Source organism: Chinchilla lanigera, unplaced genomic scaffold (genome assembly GCF_000276665.1).
Source record: "Chinchilla lanigera isolate Chin_1 unplaced genomic scaffold, ChiLan1.0 scaffold00001, whole genome shotgun sequence".
NCBI classification, from domain to species: Eukaryota; Metazoa; Chordata; class Mammalia; order Rodentia; family Chinchillidae; genus Chinchilla; species Chinchilla lanigera.
The window spans coordinates 1,584,851-1,606,928 of NW_004955402.1; the positions used below are offsets into that span (position 1 = coordinate 1,584,851).

At 50.1% G+C, this 22,078-nt stretch overlaps 1 protein-coding gene across 3 annotated transcripts in view; it reads left to right on the forward strand.

Moving 5' to 3' along the window:
• The window catches only part of Piezo2 (piezo-type mechanosensitive ion channel component 2), a gene marked incomplete at its 5' end in the record, with an annotated part of 338,525 nt that overhangs the window by 50,232 nt on the left and 266,215 nt on the right, over window positions 1-22,078 (forward strand). For all 3 annotated transcript variants that reach the window (XM_013514699.1, XM_005372584.2, XM_013514720.1), the window contains 1 exon segment: window positions 11,459-11,554. In XM_013514699.1, coding sequence (XP_013370153.1) covers window positions 11,459-11,554 — 96 coding nt within the window.

Sequence of the window (22,078 nt, forward strand, 5' to 3'; positions counted from 1 at the left end):
CCTACATGCTGATATCCTGCACACCCGGGGTGATCAGAGCCTAAGAGTGACAAAACCAAATGCGGGGGGTTTTAAGAGATGAAATGATGATGTTTCCCTTGGGTATGATTTTTGTCTTTTAGACGCAGAATGTATTTTTGCACGCTAAAGAAACAATGTTCTTTCTCCTATGATTGCTTTTCTTAGAAGGAATGATGTTAAAAGTGTGATGGAATCTCGATGTTTTTTACTTGAATGAGAGCTTGTAGAGGGGGCATCTTGTTACTTTCATATTGCTAGGACAAACTACCCGACACCCACAAGTTAGCGAGGAGAGGCTTATTCTGGTTCACAGTTTGTAGAGGTTTTAGTCCATAGTCAGCTGGCTCCAAGGCAGGGCAGCATGGCAGAGGGGCCTGGTGAGGAGAAACAGCTTATGGCATGGCAGGTAGGAAGAAGGAAGCCTTCCTTCTTACCTTTTTTATTCCATTCAGGCTACAAACTTATTGGTTGGTGCCATCCACACCCAGGGCGGGGCTTCCCTCTTCAGTAAATCCATTCAGCCAGCCCAAGAACTATGCTAAAACAAAGGACTAATCCAGTATCAAATGCCTGTGGTCCAGTATCACACCCATGAGCCAGACATCCCAAGAGCCTTACCTGTGAGCACATGAGGCTCTGGGGGGACAGCTAGATGTCAGCCCTAACAAGGGGTAGGAGTAGGGACTCCAGAGCCAACACAGGAGGGTAACCTCTGTTTCTCTGGCGCTGGGTCACATATTCTCCCTGAGCCTTAGTTTCCTCTTAGTGAAGATGTTCACAGTGCCTGCCTCTTAGACCAGTCCTCTGTAACACTTTGCAGTCTCTTTTATTCCTGTTGTTCATTTCCCCGTGCACCTGTTGTTCTGTGACAGTGGCCCTGAGGATTGCATCGATTGGAAATCCACACTGAAGTATTCCTGTGTCACCAGACATATATCCTCCAAAACATGACTTTGCTGAGGTTGTGAGGACTTTCTTCAGGAGGAGACAAACACTGCGGCTACTTATGAATTTTTGGGTAGACAAAATTACAGGTTGGCAAAGAAAGAGGCAAGAATTTATTTTGTTCAGTAAATAATTACTGCATGCTTACAGAATTTAGAAATCGGCATAGAAACTGGAAATAGAGTAACAAACAGGAAACAAGGCCTGCTCCAGAGTGGCCTAGGGCTGGTGGTTTGCACCTTTAGGGAGTGGGTATTTAAGAGACTTGGCTAAAATTGGAGGAGTTCATTTAAGGGGTGCATTGTTGCTCGACTTCTTCAGGTGTTAGCAAGAGTAGCAGGGTTCTGCCATCTCCCTGTCCCCCAGTGACAATCTGCCAAGTAACCTAGAAGTATTCCTGTAGCTAACCTGACCTCCGTAGAGGTCACCGTCCGTGCAGGTCTCATAACAGCTTGTGGGTTATAGCTGCTATTTGAAGATAAACTCTGCTAACAAAATGGCCTCACTTTTGGGGAACACAGGGCGACTCCTAAACTTACGGATTGTTTAGCAAGTGCAGGGCTTAAGATGGGCCAGGAGAGGTGAGACGTCATTTTTGCCTGGGAGATTGAAGACTTTTTTATCTGAAGTAAAAAAGATCAAAGGCTGTCCGGGCGGAGGGCTGACAGAACAGCACACAGTGTTCCTGCAGTCGTTACTCTTTTGGGAAATAAAGTACCCGCGGAGTCGTGATGGCCTTAACCTTTGAAGGGGAGGAGGGTGCGTGGCAGGGAGGCTTAGGAGGGAGACAGGGGAGGCTGAGGGAGCTGAGGTGTGGCTGAGGGTTTTCCCCAGGGCCTTTGCGCCCCACTCCACTCCTAGGAGTGTGGACCTCTGTGATCCGACCAAATGCAGGTAAGATGTCGAGCAGGTAGAGACTGATCAGCTGGTGGAAGAGGCTACTTGGGAGGCTTTTGACTTGGGATGTTGTTCAGGTAGTGAGGATTTCACACCGTGGTCAGAGGCTGTTTGTCATTAGCACTGAGCATTGTGCCCTGGAATCTGATGGAATCAAGGGCTGAATTCACTCTGTGAAAGGTGTGTCCCCTTCTCCAGCTGCAGAAACAGCTGACAGCAATAACGATAGTTCCAGTTATTTCAGGGGAGAGGGTGTTCCCACGGAGAGGCAGGAGGGAAGTCATAGCAGACTTAGCCAGACAAGAGCAGGAACTTTTGAGCAGCGTTGAGCTGTGTGAGTTGCTCACCAGACCGAGGTTGGGCCACTCCCCAAGCTGAAGATGGAAGAAGTGTGACCTCCTCGCCGCTGGCGCAACTGATTTCTTGCAGGGCTGATGTGCAAGCAGTCCAGGGGGATGCTGCCAAGAATAACATCGAATATTCTGCAGCCTGCAGGAAAAGCCTACACAGATCTATTTTTAATAAGTTCTTGAAAGAAGAAAACTGTGGCAGGCAGTAAATTAATGCAGTTATTGAGACGCCACTGCCACTTGCGGAAAGCCCAGGTCTGTGTGCATGCTCTGGCCTTTGCCAGAGCTGGAGGTAGGGTAGGGCCGATACTGGTCACTCTTGTTTCTCAAAGGAAAGTGACATTCGGTCTCCGCTCTGTAGCAGCCTCTGTAGTATGTTAGGCTGAGCTAGTGAACTTGCTCACATTCGACACTTTTTGGCGTAGGAACCCAGTGAGTTTATTGTGCAGCCTAATAGCTCAGAGACACTGACATCGCGACATGGAGGGGTTGCCATGAGACCTCTGAGATCCTGAGGGATCTACTGGCTTCTGAAAGTGACTGAAATACTAAGGAGCTCCCCACTGGGGCGGCGAGGGGGCAGGGAGCTGGCTGAGGGGGTTGGCAGTGGAGTAGAGCTTGTGTGTACAAGGAAGAGAAGTTCATCTCTGGGAAAAGTTTAGGACAGTAGAGTTAATACAGATATGACAAACAATTAATTAAAAAATAAAGGCAATTAAAAACTAAAAACGAATTGAAAAGGCAGTTTAAAATAAACTCAAATGGCTCACTTATTATAAATACAATATTTTAACTGAGAATAGTCATAGGCTTTCAATTCTTAAAGAGCCATAGCTCTTTACAGATTACAGTTTAACTATAATTAATAAGTTTTCAAAATCTAAAATAAGTCCTTCTACATTCTCGTAGTGTGGGCCGTTAGAGAGGTGCAGTGTTTGCCAACAGTGTGAGCTGGTGCTTTCTACACATGTGAGTTAAGACCCGCTACATGGAAAGTTCACTCTTCATACGAGCATGCGTGTGTACGTGGAGGACAGTGAGTGATTCCTGTGTCAGTAAGCGCACAGCTGAGCACCCCAGCGAGGTACCACCCTGCGATTTTCAGTCTACAGAGCATCACAGAAGTCTTTAAACAAGAGCAAATGGTGTTAGTGCCGACCCCTCCGCCAGTCGCACAGTCCCACAGGGGCGGAGCTCCTTTTACTTTGGAGGACTCCAGGCTACGGATTTCCATGGAAGGTTCCTCAGACTCATAAGGATGCGGAGCTAATTTTCCTTCTTGCTCCTTCTTCTTGCTCCTCTTCTTGCTCCTCCTTCTCCACCGCCTCCTCTTTCTCCTCCCCCCAGAGCCTTGCACACGCACTCCACCCCGCGCTGTCCTCCCAGTGCTTCTGACTTCTACTGTGATTTTCCGGATGGTTTAGGAAATTATACACGAGCATGAAAGCTTCATTTCCTCCCTTGCTGTCATGAGGAACCGCCCCAGGCTGCTTGCTCAGATCAGAGATGATTGTGTGCCTGAACTTGAGCAGAGGGTTGGGTTTTACCTACAGAAACTTTCTGTGGGCGCATTTGTAAAAGGTATTAAAAGGTATTTTTAGAGGAGGAAAACATTAGCACTATTAACTTAAAAAAAAACAACTCCACAAACTCTGCAATCCATCAGAGTGAATTTGCAAAATTCAGTGACACTTTAATACTGTCATTAATATTTGATGTAATATACCTGTGCATATGTGTGTGTACTATATGTTGAACAGAACCTACGCTTTCATATTTGTTACAGGCAATGAATTTTTAAGCTCATGGCCAAACAAAACATCAAATTGTGATCTTAGTGATTATCTATTGGACTCATTTTATAGCCCAATTTGTTTGGACAATTTGTTTGGACAAGATTCAGACCAGTTTTTCATTTAAATTGGCCTAACAGTTTTAGTAAGCTGAGTCATGGTTATGATTTTATAATAACAGTTTGACTGTGGGTCCCTGTAATCTATTACCCTGTAAAGATCTTGTTTTCCTTGAGATTTTATCCTACGACTCCATTTTCTTAGCTTTTTTTTTTGTCTTTTTGAGACAGGGTCTCGCTATGCAGTTCAAGCTGGCCTTGAGCTCACTTTGTAGCCCAGGTGGTCTCGGACTTGCAACGATCCTCCTGCCTCAGCCTCCCAAGTGCTGGGATTACAAGCGTGCACCACCACGCCCAGCTTTCTTAGCTAAGTTATTTGATGAAATTAACACGCAATATAAGATTTATATTTCTTCGGTGAAAGTTTTAAATTTTATTAGTACATGTTTGCAGTGCATGCAATTCACAGGCATCTTGGGGAGTGGTTACATTTACAAATGAGCTTGTTTCCTCTGTAAAATCCCCCTCTCCTTCTCTCCCTTCTCCCTCCTGCAGTTGCCCTGTTCTGATTTTCGTTTGTGTTGATATTATTAATCTTAGCTCATGCTGTGGCGTATAGTGCTTACATCACCTGGGGTTATTAGGCTCCTGCACATGGCACATCTGTATTCTTCTTCTCTCCTCTTCCCCTCCTCCTCACCCCTTGCACTTTCCCCTTGGTCCACTTCCCTATTGCAAGAGATCCATTCTGTGTCCCCATCTACCCATCCTTATTCTTCTCTTTGTTTGTTGCCTTGCTCAGATGAGAGGCATCGTACCATATTTAAACCTGTGTGTCTGGTTTATATCACCCAACATCATAATTTTCAGGTGACCCATTTTCCTGCAAATGTCTCAAATTTATCATTCTGTATAGCCGAGTATTCCATTTTACATAGATACTGCACTTTCTCTGCCTCGTTGTCTGTGGGTGGGTGTACAGGCTGCTTCCAGGATTTAGCCATTACAAATTGCGGTGCTAAGACATTGATGTGTATGGGTCACTGCAGTGGGATGTCATTAGCTCTTTGGGAAAGACACCAAGAAGGGGTGGTCACTGGGTCATGTGGAATTTCCACTTTCAGTTCTTTGAGAAATCTCCATGCTGATTTTCATAATGGTTGCACCAATTTATGTTTCTGTTTCTTAAAGTGTGAGAAATGCACGACTGAACCATGGGTGTTGTGTCAACCCTGTCAAGGCAACAGTGTCAGCTTTAACGCGTCTCCCGGTAAAAATGCAATGTTCAAACCTGTGGACTAGCTGTAGACCTGAGATCACCTTTTCTCATTTGAAAAACATTTCCACTGTTTTTTTTTTTACGTCACAAATATTTGAAGACCCTTTTGGCATGACCAGGTGTGTGTGAGGAGAGGCATGGCTGTGTCCTCCCTTCCTGATGGTAGTGTGAGAGACTGGCGTCGCACTTTTTGAAGAAATGGTGTTTTTGGCCACTGTCTGAGGAGGGCACCTGGGACAAGGTCAGAGATGGAGGGTCGGGAAGGCAGAGCTCTGGCCTGCACTCTGCACTTCCGAAGCATCCTGACTGGGGGTTTCCAGCTGTCACCGGATGTGCAGCCCAGTGCGTGACTGGGGATCAATCCTGCACGAACAGACAATGAATCAGGTGGCATAAGTGCCTTGCTCTGGTCTCTGCTTTTTTTGATAGCTCTGCTTCCTTAGGAAGAATCTACGATTGTTTAATTTGTTTCCTGCTCCATTGTAAATGCTTTGCAGCTGTGCCTGTCTCCGTCTCTCTCTAACTTATGAAATAACAAAGATTTTGAGCGGACATCCATTTAAAAAGCAATTGATCTCTCCGGAGTAAAGACAGAAAATATTAAAAATGTAAACAGTTTCTAGAATCACTGAGTTGGCAGAACTGTTTTGTCATTTGATACTGAGGTTGCTTCTTCTGAGTAATGTGTATCTATCTAGTGCTGTAGCAACTGTTAAAATAAACAAAGCTGGTGGACCAGTAAAGAGCATTAGAAGGTACTTAGTGGAAATGCAGGCTCTAAACAATGAAGGCTGTTTGCAGGGATGAGCCTCGCCTTGCTGAAAGGGTGCAGGAAGTAGGAAAGCACACCCTACTGCGGACTGCGCCCTGAGGGCATTCACCTTTAGTAACATCTTCTAAAATTATTGCTGCGAGCCATTACCGAAGGGCGTGCGATCACACTGCCGTGGTGGCGGGGAATTAGAGTCCATTCTGCAACACAGGGAGTGTTGCCTGGCCATCTTAATCGTTCCAGATCTGTAAAGATTTTCCTCTCTCTGTATCGATAAACTGTAGGTTGTCCAAGCCGCATCTGTCTTTGTCCCTACTTTTAGAGATTCTCAGAAACCACACGGCGACTTTCAGCTTCAGAAAATAAAGTTTGCGGAGGAGACGAGCCTGGACATCGAGGACTTGTGTGGTCACCTTGACGCCCACAGAGCTTTCCACGTTGCCCCGTGGCCCAGGGAGCTGTCAGCACTCTGGACCTGGCAGGAGCCTTTTGCTTGAGAAATTCCTCTGCGCCCTTCTTGTGCTTCTAACTCTGGATGGTTGAAGCCAGGTGGGAAGTGTGGGGACCACACTGATTCTTATCTAGAGCAAGGAGTCCCCTTCCTGTGAACACTGGGTCCGCATTCTCCTTCTCTGCCAAGAGGTAATTCTTGAGACCAGGGCCGAGGGGCGGCCACGGTGAGCTGTCGGAGCACGGTGTCGGACGCAGTGGCCGCTCATTGTGAAAAGTGATGGTGTGTGCTTTGTTTCTGGGACCTGAGCAGGGGCAGCATCACGCTTGATTGAGGAGCAGTGTTTGCCTTCTAAGGCTGTTTAGCTTGGAAGCGCTGTACTGCCAAATTCAAAGACATATTTTGCCCTAGATGGAGATAAGTCACTTAGATACGGTGTTTGATGTCCTCGAGAGCTTGGCTGACCTGGGTCGCAGCTTCGGGCAGATAAAGTCAAATCGAAACTGTGGCAGTGTGATGCCTGCCACCAGTCAAGTGGGACATTTCAGACCAAAAGAAAAGGAATGTGGATTTTTAGATGTGGCTTATTATTCATTTAATTTGGGTCTTAGTTACCCATTGCTGCGTGCAAATTAGCCGAGCAGTGAGCAGATTAAAGCACCACACACTGGGTCTGATTCCTGGGCCTGGGCTGCAAGAGTGAGCGGGCCAGGCCACCTGGCTCAGCGTCCTTCACAGGCAGGGCACAGCCAGTCAAGGACCGCTGCCCACTGCAGCGGTGGTCAGGGCTGGTGAGGGCTGGAAACAACCAACCCCACCTGTGGGATCCCCAAGTGGCGGGTGGCTTCCATCAGAGAGCCAGGCAAGGCTGGAGGTCACAGTCTTTTTGCACTAAAGTGGTGTGTTCGATGTGTCCTGTGTCCCCTGGGATGTCACATGCACACCGGCCCCCTGGCAGCTCTGGGAAGGCGGGGGGCTAGCTGCCTTCAGGGGTCACTGCTCTGGGGGCCCTGACTCTTGAGGTCACAGAGGCCCTGTCCCCTCACCCCTCCTCTGAAGTCAGCTCCAGCCTCCGCCACCCACCGTCTCCCACTGGCACCCTGGTATCAGAGCACCAACCCCCCACGTAGCATAGGATTTATGGTATCTTACTGTTTGGGCGTCTTGCAGATGGCTTTAATCCACTTTCTAGTGACTTTTCTACAGTCCTTGCCCATGTCTCTGGGGCACATGTTTCAGGACAGCCAGTGAGGTATAGAGCTAAAGCTGGACCTTAGCACTGTGATACTGGGGGGTCCATCTGATCAGTGGGCTGGCAACCACGTGACCAGGGGCTGTGGTGTGCCCAGCAGGGACAGTAGGACAGAGGAGCGACAACTGCCAAGGACGGAGATAAGGCTGATTATGCAAGGTTTTGTGCAATTTAAAACTTACGAGTTATTTCTAGGGTTGTGGTTGACCGTGGAACATAAGACAGCAGATAAGAGGGGACACGTGTGTGCTGTGGGAGGAGGGCCACACGTCATTCTTCTTGAAGGGAGTGTCTTCCCCCTTCTGTGACCTTGGCACCTCTTTCTAAAAGGAACTGCATGGGTTTACTTCTGAGCTCCCTTTTCTGTTCATTGTTTGATGTATTTGATGTTATGCCAGACCCTGTCTGTCTGTTCTGAAGTTGGGTAGTGTCGTGCCTTCTGCTGTGTTCTTGCTCAAGACTGCTTTGGCCATTTAGGCTCTTTGGTGGTTCCTAACAAGTTTTAATTTTTTATTTTAATTTACGAGAAAGTGCCATTGGGATTTTGATAGGGGTTGCATTAAATCTGTAGATCACTTTGGGTAGTGTGAACATTTTAGCAATATTAATTCTTCTAATCCATGAATGTGGGATATCTTTCCGTTTATTTGTGATTTCATCTATCAATCAGTGTTTTCTTTAGTATTCAGTGGATTTTTGCTTTGTTAAATTCATTCCTAAGTATTTTTTTGTAGTTTTTGTGAATAGGATTATTTTATTGATTTCTTTTTCAGGTATTTTGTTTTATAAAATGTGATTGATTTTCATATGTTGATATTGTGTTCTGTAGCTTAACTGATTTTTTAAAATAATTATTATAATTTAGTAGCATTATTAGGGTTTTCTATATACAAGATCATGCACTGGCAAGGACAGACAATTTTGCCTCTTTCTTTCCACTTGGGATGTCCTTATTTGTTTCTCTTGCCTAACTGCTCTGGCTGGGACTTGCAGTACTGTGTTGAACAGGAGTGGTGAGGGTGAGCACCCTTGTCTTGCTCCTGACTTACAGAAAGAGCTTTTAACTTTATACTAGTGAGCATGCTATTAGGTGCTATTGTATTGAAACACATTCCTTCAGTCCTTACTTTGTTGAGAGGGTTTTTTTTTTTTTTAAATCATGAAAATGTGGATTTTGTCAACTACTTATCCTGCATCTTTGAGATGGTCGTATGGTTTTGTCCTTCATCCTGCTAATCTGGTGGGTTACATTTCTGTATTTGTGGATATTGAACCATCCTTGCATTCCTGGGGTAAAGCCCACTTGTTGGTGAATGATTCTTTTAGTGTGCTGTTGAGTTTCATAGGGATTTGTGGAGGACTTTGCAGCTCCTTTCATCAGCACTACTGACCTGTGATTTAACAATTCTTTTGTGGTGTCCCTTTCTGGTGTTGGTATCAGGGTAACACTAGCGTCAGTGTAAATTTGGAAGTACTTCCTCTGCTTCAGTTTTTATGAGAAATTGAGAAGGGATGGTATTCTTTCTTCTTAAATGTTTGGTGGGACTGGGTTTTTCTTTGACATGATGGTTTATTGCTCATTCAGTCTCCTTTCTCATTTTTCATCTGTTTGGATTTTCTCCTTTTTCATAATTCCATCATGTTAGGTTGAATGCATCTGGGAATTTTGCTGTATATGGTTCATAGTAACCTCTTATGATCCTTTTTATTTCCATGGTAACTAATAATGTCTCCTCTTCATTTCTGATTTTATCCATTGTATTTTCCTTAGAGTTTCATCAGTTTTGGTTATCTTTTCAAAAAACAACTGCTCTTTACATTGATCATTATGTTTTCTACTATTTCATTTGTTTCTACTCTGCTGTTTATCATTTCCTTCCTTCTACTAATTTTGGGTTTAATTTGTTTTTCTTTTTTAGTTCCTCGAAGTGTAGTGCTACAGTATTTGAGGTCATTCTTCTTTTTATGTAGGCATTTGCGGCTATAAACTTCTCAGAGTTGCTCTTGGTGTGTCCCAAAAGTTCTGTGTCCACTCTCATGTGTGTCATTATACTTTAAAATGTCTCTAATTTTTTTTTTGACCCATTGATTGTTCAGGAGCATGTTTAATTTCCATGTGTTTGTGAATTTTCCAAAAGTCTTCCAGTTGTTGATTTCTAGTTTCATAGCACTATAGTTGGTAAAGGTATTTGATATGATTCTAGTCTTCTTAAGTTTTTTAAAACTTGTTTTGTGGTGTAACATGTCTGTCCTAGAGAATCTTTCCCATGTGCTAGAGAAGAATGTGTATTCTGCTGCTGTTGGATGGAGTCTTCTCCACATGTCTGATTGGTCCAGTTAGTCTAACATTTAGTTTAAGTCTGATGTTTCCCTCAGTTTTCTGTCTGGATGGTCCATTGCTGAAAGTGAGATACTGAATTCCCACTGTTATACTAAGGGCACCTCTTCCTTCATATCCATCATTATTTACTTGATACATTTAGGGGCTCTAGTATTGGGTGCATATATATTTACAGCTGTTATGTCCTCCTGATGAATTGACCCTTGCATCATGATATAGTGCCCTTTGCCTCATTTTAGTTTTTTTTTTATGTAAAATGTATTGTTTTCTGGTGTATTTATAGCTACCCCACTCTCTTTTCATTTCTATTTGCTTGGAATACCTTTTCCTATTCCTTTACTTTCAGTTTCCGTGTCTGTAAGGGTAAAGTATGTGTCTTGTGGGTAGTTCACATGTAGTTGGTTTTTAAATCGGTTCAGCCACTCCATGTCTTTTGATTGGAGAATTTAATGCCTTTACAGTCCAGGTAATCACTGATAGGCAAGGTCTTACTACTGTCATTCTGTTCATTGTTTTCTGGTTGTTTCACACATCAGTTTTCTTCCTCTCTTCCTGTCTTTCTCTTGATGATTTCTCCAGTGACGTGCTTTGGTTTCTTATTTTTTCTCTCTTTTGAATGTACCATATGCTTTTGCTTTGGGGTTGTAATTAGGCTTGCATAACACATCTTATAACAGGCTATTTGAAGCTGATAACAGTTTAACTTTAATTGCTTATAACAAGTCTACAAATTTACTCCACCCTTCTTCCACCATTTTGTGTTTTATGTTATAGTTTACATCTATATTACACCTTTAACAGTTACTGCAGCTGTTCAGTGGTACCTTGGTTCATGAACACTGTTCAGAAACAGTTCGGTTCTTAAACAAAAGTATTTGACAGACTTTTGGTTCCATTCACAGACTCCACTTTGGGTGACAAACTGACCACAGCCATCTTCCACACACAAATGCAAATGCTGGCATGTCCCCCCAAATTGTTGAATATATTAAGTTCATGAACCGAGCTACCCCTGTATCAGCTTTTTAGACTGTCCTTTTGAAAACTTTCTACTTCCCGGTTGGATTTTGAGAGCAGGGGCCCTGCATTTCAGTTCTCCGATTCACATCTTACCCCACATAATGCTCAGCTCGTGCAGTACTCAATGCGAGACTCCGTGATTGACGCCCCTTCAGGGAGTGACGCTGTCCACCTGGTGATGCCTCTGACCACCACCCACACTTGTTTCTGCGCACCGTGGCTCTACAGCGCTGCCGTTGCTAATGACTTTCTCCTCTCTCCTCTCTCCCCACCTGCAGCGTGCGCTTTCCGGTACAATGGGCTCTCCTTCGTCTACCTTATCTACCTCCTGCTCATTCCTCTCTTCTCAGAACCAACAAAAGCAACGATGCAAGGTAAGAGCCTTTATTGTTCCCGTACCAGCTGTCCAGTCTGGGTGTGTTGTGCTGCGCCCTGGGTACAAGGTGGTCCCTAGGAAGTGGGGATTCCACAGGGTAAGGGCTGCGAAGGTGGGGCTGTGGACAACGTCCTGTGACGCCCGCGCGCAGATGTTCTCCTACAGACGTTACCTATTAGGTCCTTGGCAGCAGGGTGGCCGCTTGTCTGAGAGGTGTTTTACTCACAGTCTCTTCCGCAGACCCAGCAGGCGACAGGCAGCATGGGCACATGTGCTGCACCCGGGGTTGTGAGGAGAGTGCTCAGAGCAGTGTGTGGCATTTCTGAGGCAGGCAGAAGTCGGGGTAGGAAGCCTGTCCCGTTCTGCCTGGCCTTGCACCAGTGAGGCCTCTTAAGTATGTGCAGCACCATAAAGGCAGCAAGGAGTGACTGCAGGGTTAGTGCTCAGGGTGTTCCTGCAAGACCTGATGGCACAGAAGAGAGAAGCAGTGTTTCCTGAGGCTCTGATTAGAAAGAATAGTCTGATTTGTGAACTTACTCAATTGAAGTTCTACAGGTATAAAATGGAAATGACACTGAGTTAATGTAATACACTGTGTTTTCAACATTTTTTTTTTTTTTTTACAGTGTTGGGGATTGAACCTAGCACCTTTGCACGGAGCCATGTCCCCAGTCCATTTTTATTTTATTTTTTCTAGACAAGATCTCACTAAGTCACTAAGTTTTCCAGGCTGGGCTTGAACTAGGGATCTTTCCGCTTCAGCCTCTTAGAACACTGGGGTGACTGGTGTGAGGCTGGCTAACTTGCTTCTTTTTTTAAACACTCCTCCATAGCAAGAGACGAGGCGAGTGCCAGTGCCATGGGTGGGTGTGACGGCTGTCTGTTGCATGAAGGGAAAAGGAAATTAGGTCCGACCTGACCCACAGAGTGGCGTGGGAAAGGCCAGGGTGCTGAGTCCCCAGTGAATTTTGGAACCTTTGGGAGAAGCAGCACAGACCCTGTGTACACAGGGCAGCAAACAATGGCTTTGACTTCCCCCATTCTGCAGGTTCATCACTCTGTTTATAAAGCACACTGTGACCCTGTGTCCTGGTTGCAGGACTGCAGGTGCTGGGTTGTAGCCTTCCTGCTGTCTCTCAGCTCCTCTAGCCTCCTCCAATACTCACTACACAGAATTACACAAATCTTGTCCAACACAGCCTCCTTCCTGGAGGTCAGCGTGAGCAGAATGCTCTTGGCTTCAGAAGCAAGATGGTAGCACAAAGCCCACTCCTGTTTCATGGCGTGGGGCTCATTTCTCAAAGGTTTCAGGAATGTGGAGAAACGGCAGCGCTTTACAAATGGGCACTTTCCTGGGTCCCACTGAATTACTGCTGGTATCAAGAGGGCTCCTTATGGTTCTGTTGGGAGCTCAGGCAGCTGGCACCCCCTTTCCTGTGGCTGCCCTGAATCGGTCCCTAAGCTGGCAGCCCCAAGCAAGCAGTGAGTCAGGTGCACGAGGAACTCTGCTTGGGTGAGCGTGGACGGCTCCATGGGGATGATAGTGCTGCAATGAGGGGCGAAAGCAAAGCGCAGCACCCCTCCACTGGAGAAGTCCCCTGATGTGATGGATGGCACGGGGTCAGCGCACAGACAGAACATGGGTAGCTGCACAGGTGTGTGCCGGTGCTGAGGATGCAGGAGGGGAGGAAGGATGTGCGCCAGCACGGAGCCCACATGCGTCCCTCCTGTGAGTCCGGATGCGGCAGTGTGACATTCTGTCTTCCTCCTTCCTGTGTTTCGGCCCCAGGAATCATGACCCATGCTCAGCAAGGCCTCGTCTGTTAGTTTACGTAATGGAAGGCAGATGGCTCTGAAAGGAAGGGCCACAAGTTTTTTCTGCGTGCATGGGATGCCCATTGATGCGCCCCTCAAACCTGTGTTTTGAGGCATCTTGGGTCACTCCTGCCTGGTAGTGTAGGGTCCCTCGTGGCGCCCAGTGGAGATGGTGCATGCAGAGTGGTTTTTCAGGGAGGCCCAATTTCAGGCTTTGTGTCCTGACGCCTTCTGTGAGTCTGCAACAGACCTGCTGACGAATGCGCAGGAGCACAGGGAGCGCTGCTGTCCCCGCTCCCAGATCATGAATCTGCATAGAAGTGAATCCACCTCAGGAGCCGGTGTGGCCCTGGCTGGATGGGGACCAGCAGGGTCACAGCCTCCTTCGCAGCCTCTGCCCTCCAGCCGGGCTAACTGCACGTTCATTCAGCTGTGCAATCTGTTGCGGAGCTGGTCCCTCAGGGTCTCAGGTAGTAGCCACATTTGTTCCATCTTCCTGACAGCCTGTGAAGTCAGGAAGGCAGAGCTGCTCGTTTGCTTATTGCTGTATGTCCTGGGCCAGAAGCAGGGCCCGAGGGCCTCGGCACGCAGTGCACACCTGGGAGAGTGTGAGATGAGCAGAGGGACCCATCTCCAGGGCCTGGGCTCCGGAGCATTGGTGGACGTAGCTTCCGGCCCGTGCACACCTCGTCCCGCACAGCCGACGCCGTGGCCTGGTGCCTCGCAGACCATCGGCCACTGGAGATGGAAGCTCGCACAGCACAGGCCTTGGACTCTGCTCCTCCGGGTCTAATCAGCACAGGAGGACCCAGGCAGCTGAAGACGTCAAGACCATTAGAACGGACAGTACCATTCCCTCCTGCCACGGGCCTCTTGTTTTCGCCTGGACACCATGGGGAAGGAAATGGGTGCCTTCTTGCTGTTCACAGATTGTGCTTTGCACCAGGACTGAGGCTCTGCTGACTGTGGTAACCCCATGTGACCAAGCTTGCAAGCCAGTGAGGTCACCCAGATACACAGTAGGTTCCTTTCCTGTGTGGTATGGGGAGTGCCACACATCGGGCTGCACGGTGGAAGGGTTTGTGTTTTGTTGGGGTGGAATGTAGCATTACGCTCGGGACCCGGAGGAAGGCCCTCGAGAGTGCTCAGTAAGGACTGCCTAGCACGGTTACTGTTTTCAAGCGAGGTGTAGTTGCTCGAATATCAGAGTGAGCTAGATTTAACCTTTCTCAGAGGTTGCTGGAACTAGTCTTCACTGAGGGAAGGCAGTGAACAAGTCAGTTCTAGAACAAGTCTAACTGTCAGTAAACGAGTATGTGATTTCCAGCATTGTTCTGCTGAGCCGTTGCTGATATCTCTGATGAGCTGTTAAATAATATTTAGCTTAGTAACCCCATAATGGAGTCATGCTGTCTTCGAAGTGTATATTTATGCTTTACATGCATTAATTTAATTCTCACGGTGGACTTTTGATTGAAAACGATGATCAAGAGGCCTGATGTTCCAGGGTGCACAGGTGACTGGTGTGTGGGCGGCCACACCCACAGCCACGCCTGATGTGACTCAGCCTGAGGAACAGTGAAGTCCTCGGGCTTTGGGAGGCGGGAGGGAGCCCTTGCGGCTAATAAAGACGTGCTGGCTGATGGATTACAGGCTCGGCTGAGTGTCTGGAGAGATGAGACGAGCGAGCTGCGGGAGGTGCTTTCATCGGCTGCAGCTCGGACTGATGGTGCGCGTGTCTGCTCGTGGGACACATCACGTTGAGTGCCGTTCATTCTTTCTTTCGACACACGCTGACTGAGAGACTCGCCACACAGCTCTTGGCTTGGGTTTGGAGAGTGAGAAGATGGGACACACGGCGCTTCGCCGTGGCGGCCTCTTCCGCGTGTTGGACGTTACATGCCTTGCTGAGCGGTGGCTTTTCCGTGGCCTCAGCAACCATCTGCTTGTTGCAGTGACGCTGCCGCTGCTCTGAGCTGACTTCACGTCCCCTGTTGGTGCTGTCTCAGAGCCTGCTTTGCCCTGGACCTGCTGTCCTGGGGAGGTGGTCTGAACTTCCCAGCATTTGGAGTCCAGCTTGCTGGGGAAAACGTGAGGAAGTGAGTCACACTGATCGCAAAAGAGAGAAACCAGAACAGGCAGTGTGAAGCCAAGGGTCTGAGGCCGCTTCTCATTATGAATAAGGAGGTTAGAGGCTGATTTGGTGAGGAGAGTGTGGCCCACACACGTGACAAACACACGGAACTGATCGGTGTCTTTGCACGGTGGGCTTCTGCGCGAGGATAGGTTTACGCCATCTCACGTGCTGGTGGAACAGGCATCCAGGTGGGAAGGTGGCAGCCTGGGGAAGTGGCAGCTGGGTTTATTCTAGGATCCCGATGACCAAAGTCAAGCAGCGGCCATGTGGTCCAGCAGGATGTGGACACTCGTCTGGACAGGTGCTAGTGAGAACACTCAAAAGAGAGCCAGACAGCTGCTCTGCCCCTGCCCTGTGTGCCAGCTGCAGTGCTGAGCCCCGGCTCCTTTCTTAGGCGGTAGAGAAACTTCTGTATTATTGCAAGACAGCACCTGCATTCGGGGTGAAGACAATTCCTGGGGGTTCACTGAAGTGATAGCACACTCCACCCGCAGGCGCCCACAGCCAGGTGCTGATTCTGGTGCTCGCTCTCAGGTTAAGGAACTGAAGCAGGCGTCAACAAGACCAGGTTCCACCCGGCCGGGCCCTTGGCTCCCGTGGAGCTGTGTGGACTTTGCCTCCCCACACACCGGGCACAGATCCGCAGTTTCGTTTGTGTAAGTATCAAAGCCCAGAGTCTGGTCAGCATGTGGCCCTCTGTCCCTCCTGGACTCTGGACACACAAGTGACTGTGCCGTTACCTGTGACCTGCCCATGCTCTGAGGAGCCCCAGCTGCACTGTGTGTGAGCTCCTTGCTGGAAGTCAGCCTGCTGGGCCTCCCAGGAATGTCTCTGTGCCCGTGCGTTCTCAAGGCTGACGGGAGGGCAGGCGGGCTTCTCATTCCCTTTTGGGGTCAGTTTGCTGGGGGCCGGCTGAACGCTCTGTGAGGGCACTGCCCTTGTCCTACAGCAAGGGCTTCTCAGAAGTGTCATCACTGGACCAGTTCATGCGTGAGATACTTGTGTTGCATGCACAGGGTGGAGGTCGCTGTCTGAGGTGTGTGATTGAACAGAGCTGGCTTCTGCGCATTCAGAAAGCCATGATCTAAGTGCAGACAACCCTGGCGTAGACTAGAACAAGAATCCCAGGGGGTGATGACAGGGAGAGGCTCTGAAGCTTCGGTGGGTCTTCCTGACGCCTCCTTCCGGAGAAGCAGGTCCCACACAAGGGCCTTTCTCAGCTGAGGCGGCGCAGAGGCCAAGGAGTGGCAGCAGGTTTACGGCAGGCTTGCTCTGGGTGTAGTTTTCTACACTGCTGTCGTGAAGGAGAGTTCTGCTTCCCTGTTTGAAAGGAGTAAGCTCTCAAACCGCTTTAGTATTTCCCTTAGCAAACCAAGCTTTATTACCCTCCTCCAGAGTCACTGCTGATCCTGTATCTTTGCTGTGCGTTGGGCTGTCCTGCAGTGCTTGGGGACAGAGGCAGAAAGGGTTGTAAAGGAGGATCTGTTCATTCTGGTGACAGCTGTGACCTGGAGAAATCCGAGCAGGCCAAGTAAAGTTCTGTAAACTTTCCAAAGCTACCCTCAGATGACAGAGAGGGGGAGCAGATGTTATCCTGTGCAGCTCGGGCAGGGGTCCTTACTTGGCAGGAAGTTGTACTAATCTTAAAGTGATCTCTGTGTACGCTTAAAATAAACACTGAAAGGGCTTTATCCTGAGCTTGTGTCCCGGGACACACTTAGCTGGAGTCACTAACGGCACCCTGGATGACAAACGATGCTCAGTTTGCCTACCTGAAGAGGCCAAGAGGTCTGCAACTTGTAAAGCTGTGTTTAGACATCAGAAAGGAAATAGTAGCAGATATTTAAAACCACTTGCATCTGGTTTTTGTTAAAAACAGTCTTTAGACCATTAGGATGATTATTACTGTGTTTCACTATGTCATAATAAAACACACAGCAAGAAAATGTTTAATTGAGTAAATTATTAGGTAAGTGTTTGATTATCAATAATATGTGCTCACCACCAAAAGGAACACTGCCAAGGTGCCTGATTCTGTAACGTTTAAATAAATCAGTGGTCACACTTCCGGGTTATTTTACCTGTTCTTTTCTGGGATGGTACAGATATAATATTCCATTATTGTTTTAAATTTAGCACACTACATTCAGTCAGATGGAGGGCTTGTTCTGCTCAGTAAGTTCCCAGCTCAGGACACGCTGGATCTTGTTATCTATCAGAGAGGAGATCTAAATCCTGAAGCCCCCAGACCCTGCTTCCACCAGCTTCTGCCTCCTGCCCAAACACAACAGGAAATGTCCCGTGCCCACCTGGTGACCACAGGCGTTCCCATTAATGTCTGCTTCGTACCCAAACCCCAGCCTCAAGAACAGAGCTGTGTGCCGCCCCGTGTCTGTAAATTCTGCTTCACGAGGACCCTCGCCCAGTCCAGCTCAGGCGAGGTTGTGAAGCCGCCTTCCCTGCTGAGCTGGACCCAGAGTCTGGAGAGCTCCTCTCCCGGGGCTCACGCTGGCTGATGAGGAACTTGACTTTCTCCAGCTCTTCAGGTGCCGCAGGGTCTGGGCCATTAGATTCCCGGCCTCCCGGTTCCTTGTGTGTCAGCCGTGGGCTCGGTTCCCGGTGAGAGCGCTCGAGGATGGCCCCACAGGGGACGCGGCAGGGCTGTGACCAGCGCAACACGGCCCGACGGGAGGGGACAGCATGGCTCTCACATCTGTTTCCCTTTAGCAACAGTGTGAGACTCTGGTTGATCGGCCGACAGTTGTTTCGGATCAGTTTAGTTCAGTTTTGCACCTGGGGCTGTTGGAAGGCTGGACGGCGTTGATTCCCGAGGGACTCGCCCCGGCCAGTGTTTACCTCCTTCGCTGCTCCTCCTCAGCACGGCCGCTTGGTTTCACAGGTTCAGATCTTAGCGTTCCGCGGGATGGGGGAGCTGTGAGAGAAGATCCCTTGCTGGCCTGGGCCCTTGCGAGTTCTGCTGCAGCCTCAGTGCAAGCCCTGCGCGCCGACCCAGGGCTCTAGGGTGCTGCAGAGGAGGGTGCTGCACCACAGCCTTTGGCTCCTCCCCACGGGTGCTGAGGGGGAGGCAGCGGGCAGTGGCGGGGCTGCCCTCCCTGGCTGGCTGCTGAGTCCATATCTGAAGCCACCAGGTGTCAGCCGGGCCCCAGAGCTGCAAGGGCTGGTCTCTCCTTCGTCTTTCCTTCCTCCCTTTGGTCATCCGGCTTGGGAATCAGTTGCCTGCCCTGTACCTTGCCATGCTGGGTGCAGGGGGCGTGTATTTGGGGACAGTGTGCACAGTGCTCTTGGGCACTGGAGTGGGCTGTTGAGCTTTGCAAGTGGCCACACTGTCAGAGTGGCCCGTGCTGTGGCCTGTGGGTTAGTCAGTCTATTGCCATGCCGGCACCTGAGTTGCTCGACGTACAGTGGAGAGGGTGATTGTGGCTCACAGTTTCCACGGTTCTATCCGTGGTCAGCCAGCTGTATGACCTCAGCCTGTGGCCGGGTCCACCGTGCAGGAGCTGCTCCCCTCTTGGGCAATGGGGAGGCAAAGACAGAAAGGGGCTGGCTGTGTCCCCTTCAGGGCTCTGCCCCAGCACCCTAGCTTCCTCCCACCTCCCAGCAGCGCCCAGGGCAGGACCTTATCTTCAGTGCATGGCCTTCAGGCGTATTTATCCAGGACAGTAGCTTCTGCCCCACCTGGCCTGTGGCCTGGGGTTGAGCTTTGGTGGCATATGGGTTTCAGGCCCTGGAGACGCCTCGTCCATCTTCCCTGGGTGACCATCACCACCTCATTGGAAGGTCCCCAGCACCGACCCCGTCACCATGGATTGCCTGCCCAGGGCCCTTGCAGGGAGGCCCAGGGCCCTTGCAGGGAGGGCCAGGGTGACTGGCCAAGACAGGCAATGATGGCAGTGTGCCAGCTGTCTATGTGGGGGCCGCTGCCTGCCCCTCGCCTGCACCTCTCTGACCAGGAGCAAGCGTGAGTCCTCCCTGTGCTCCCCACTGGCCTGTCAGGAGAACCCTGCTGCCCTGTTCCACCTTCCCACGCTGAGATCCCTGTGGGTGCCCAGCCTTGACCCCACCTGGACGGGGACCCTGACCCTTGTCCACCCTCCTCACATGCTATTCTCCAGTGCATGCCTCAAGGGTCAGACCTCACCAGGCTCCTCCAGGCTCAGGGGACGTCTGGCAGTGGCTCTCTTGGACCCAGAAGAGGGCCTGACTTCCTGACACCGAGTCCCTCCCCACAGGCAGGACCCACGGCTGCTCCATTGGGCACAGAGAGTTGAGGGGGAGGTTGGTCCCACAGGCAGCGTGGGGTGCAGGGGAAGCAACTGGTGAGGTGGAATCTGAGCCAGTGCTTGACAGCTCCCCCGGCGGGGCCCCCTGCTACGCTGCACGTGGAGCCCTTGCCCTCTTCTCCCACCTCGGTCCCTGCTGGCTGGGCATGCAGCAGGTGACGTTGCTTCCTCGCTATTCACTAGTGTGCTCCATGGCCAGGTGGTTAGCAGGGCACCCAAGGGTGAGGCTGTGCTGTCCAAAAAGCGCTCACCCCACCCTTGTCTCCTGCATCTGAGGAGCCTATGCACCCTGCTGCTCCTGTCCCCGAAGGGCAGGGCCCGCTCTGTCACTCAGACATATGCCACCATCAAATATTCACAGCTGAGCTGGCAAAGGCTGTTTGTGGGCAGCGCGTGTGCAGGGGGCGAGGAGACGGGCCTGGGTCGGGCTGGGCTGCGGGTATGCGCAGAGGGGTGGAGGACTGGGTGCTGGGAAATGGGGGATGTTTTTGTCCAGAGTCTGGGTGTGGTTTAGGCTGTGTAAACCCTTGCAGATCCGAACACACAGGTCCTGCGCGTTTATTCCAGGGCTCCCTGTCCTGTGAGCAGAGATGCCCCGGTGCCGGCCGCATGGGCTGGAGCGGCTGTCTGGTGCTTCCGCTGTCTTCAGACACCGGCTTGTGACGGGGCTGCATCACTGCGAACAGAGCCAGCCCTGTGAGCCGCAGAGCCCGTCGAGCTGGCCGTTGTGAAGTCCGGGCTGCCTATCCACAGCTTCTGTAGATTTCTGTGCCTCTCAGATCAGTACTCAGATTCCTTCTGGGCCGCTTATGGATGGAGCCAGGTGACTGGGTCCTGCCTGCTGCTGTGTCGTCTGCCACTTGTAGGCACTGAGCTGGGGCGTGCTCACTGTGTCCAGGCCTGAGTGCCGGCCGTGTGGGCGACCAGTTCAGTGCAGTGGGGCAGCCGTGTACATCACAGGAGCTGCCTCTAAACAGGAGTATGCAGACAGGGAGTCAAGCATTTGAAGGTGTGGGCAGAGGGTCGGGACCCTGACACCCCCAGGAGCATCGTGGGGTGCTCTCCATCCTGTCCACAGGATCCACAAGGGCTGACTGTGTGCCACGGCCTGAACCACAAGGGTGGGTCAGAAGGCCTGCAGCCCTCCGAGATGTTCACCACCCTCTGGAACGACGCCGTTGGATTTCCGTCCACACAGACAGGCGCGGCTCAGGAGAGCCTGCGGTGGGTGAGGACCGCGTCCTCTGCTGCACAGCCTCTGGCTGGGCTGACACCAGCAAGTGAGGGCCAGGGCTGTGCCTGGAAAGTGCCGCATGCGCACGCACGCACACACACACGCACACCCGAGGTGTGCATCCACCAGCGGGGGGCGGGCTGGGCAGGGAGGTGCCTTGCCCTTGCCCTCTGTTTCCATTCCTTAAATCATTCTTCATGTAATGAGGCGATATTTCTTCTCCCCTTTCGCAAGTCACTTTCATTGCTCGTGTAATTTGCACCCCGAAGAGAGGGTCCGGCCCGCTTGGGCCCGTTTCTCAGCTGTCAGTCAGGGAGTGTGGAGAACTTTTGGAGATGCAGAACCCCTGGAGTTTCGTACCTGAGTTCGAGTTCTAAAGTCTGGAAGTGCGTGGAAGGAGGATCGGCAGAACCCTCGCACGCCCTCAGCGTCCACGTACCGGTGTGGTCACTTAGACTCACGGCGGTCTCATTTTCAAAGAAATTAGTGAGTGTCTGTTTCAAGAAGTGCACACACACACAACACACGCATAGTACACGCACATGCACTCCGTGGGGCGACACGGGTCCTCCTTTCCAAGGAAGCTCTTCTCCTACTCTTGGCTCTTGTTTTGCTTACAGATCTGTTCTCTCCTCTCTCATTCTTTCAACTACTCTCTCTCCCCTCCACGTGGAAACCAGCTTCCAGAAACACACAAAGACTGCAGCCCGTCTATGGGAGCATGTGCAGTCAGTGGAAATTTTAATTACAAATAAGCAAATAACTTTTAATGAAACTGTCCTCCTAAACTTTATTCATTTTTATTTGAAATTCAAATTTACTGCAAATCCTGTATTTTTATCTGTGAAATCTGGCCGTGCTAAGCATCACGCACCTCCCCACACCCGGACTTGCAAAAGTCCCGCCCCCAGCCCCACTGCTGCGTTCCCTGTGAAGTATTGCTCTGCTCCACAATCCGAGCACACCCACACTGACGCCCTGTGCCAGCATGGGGGAGATGGCCTCCCGGGGGCCATGCAAGTGACGGCACTGTCC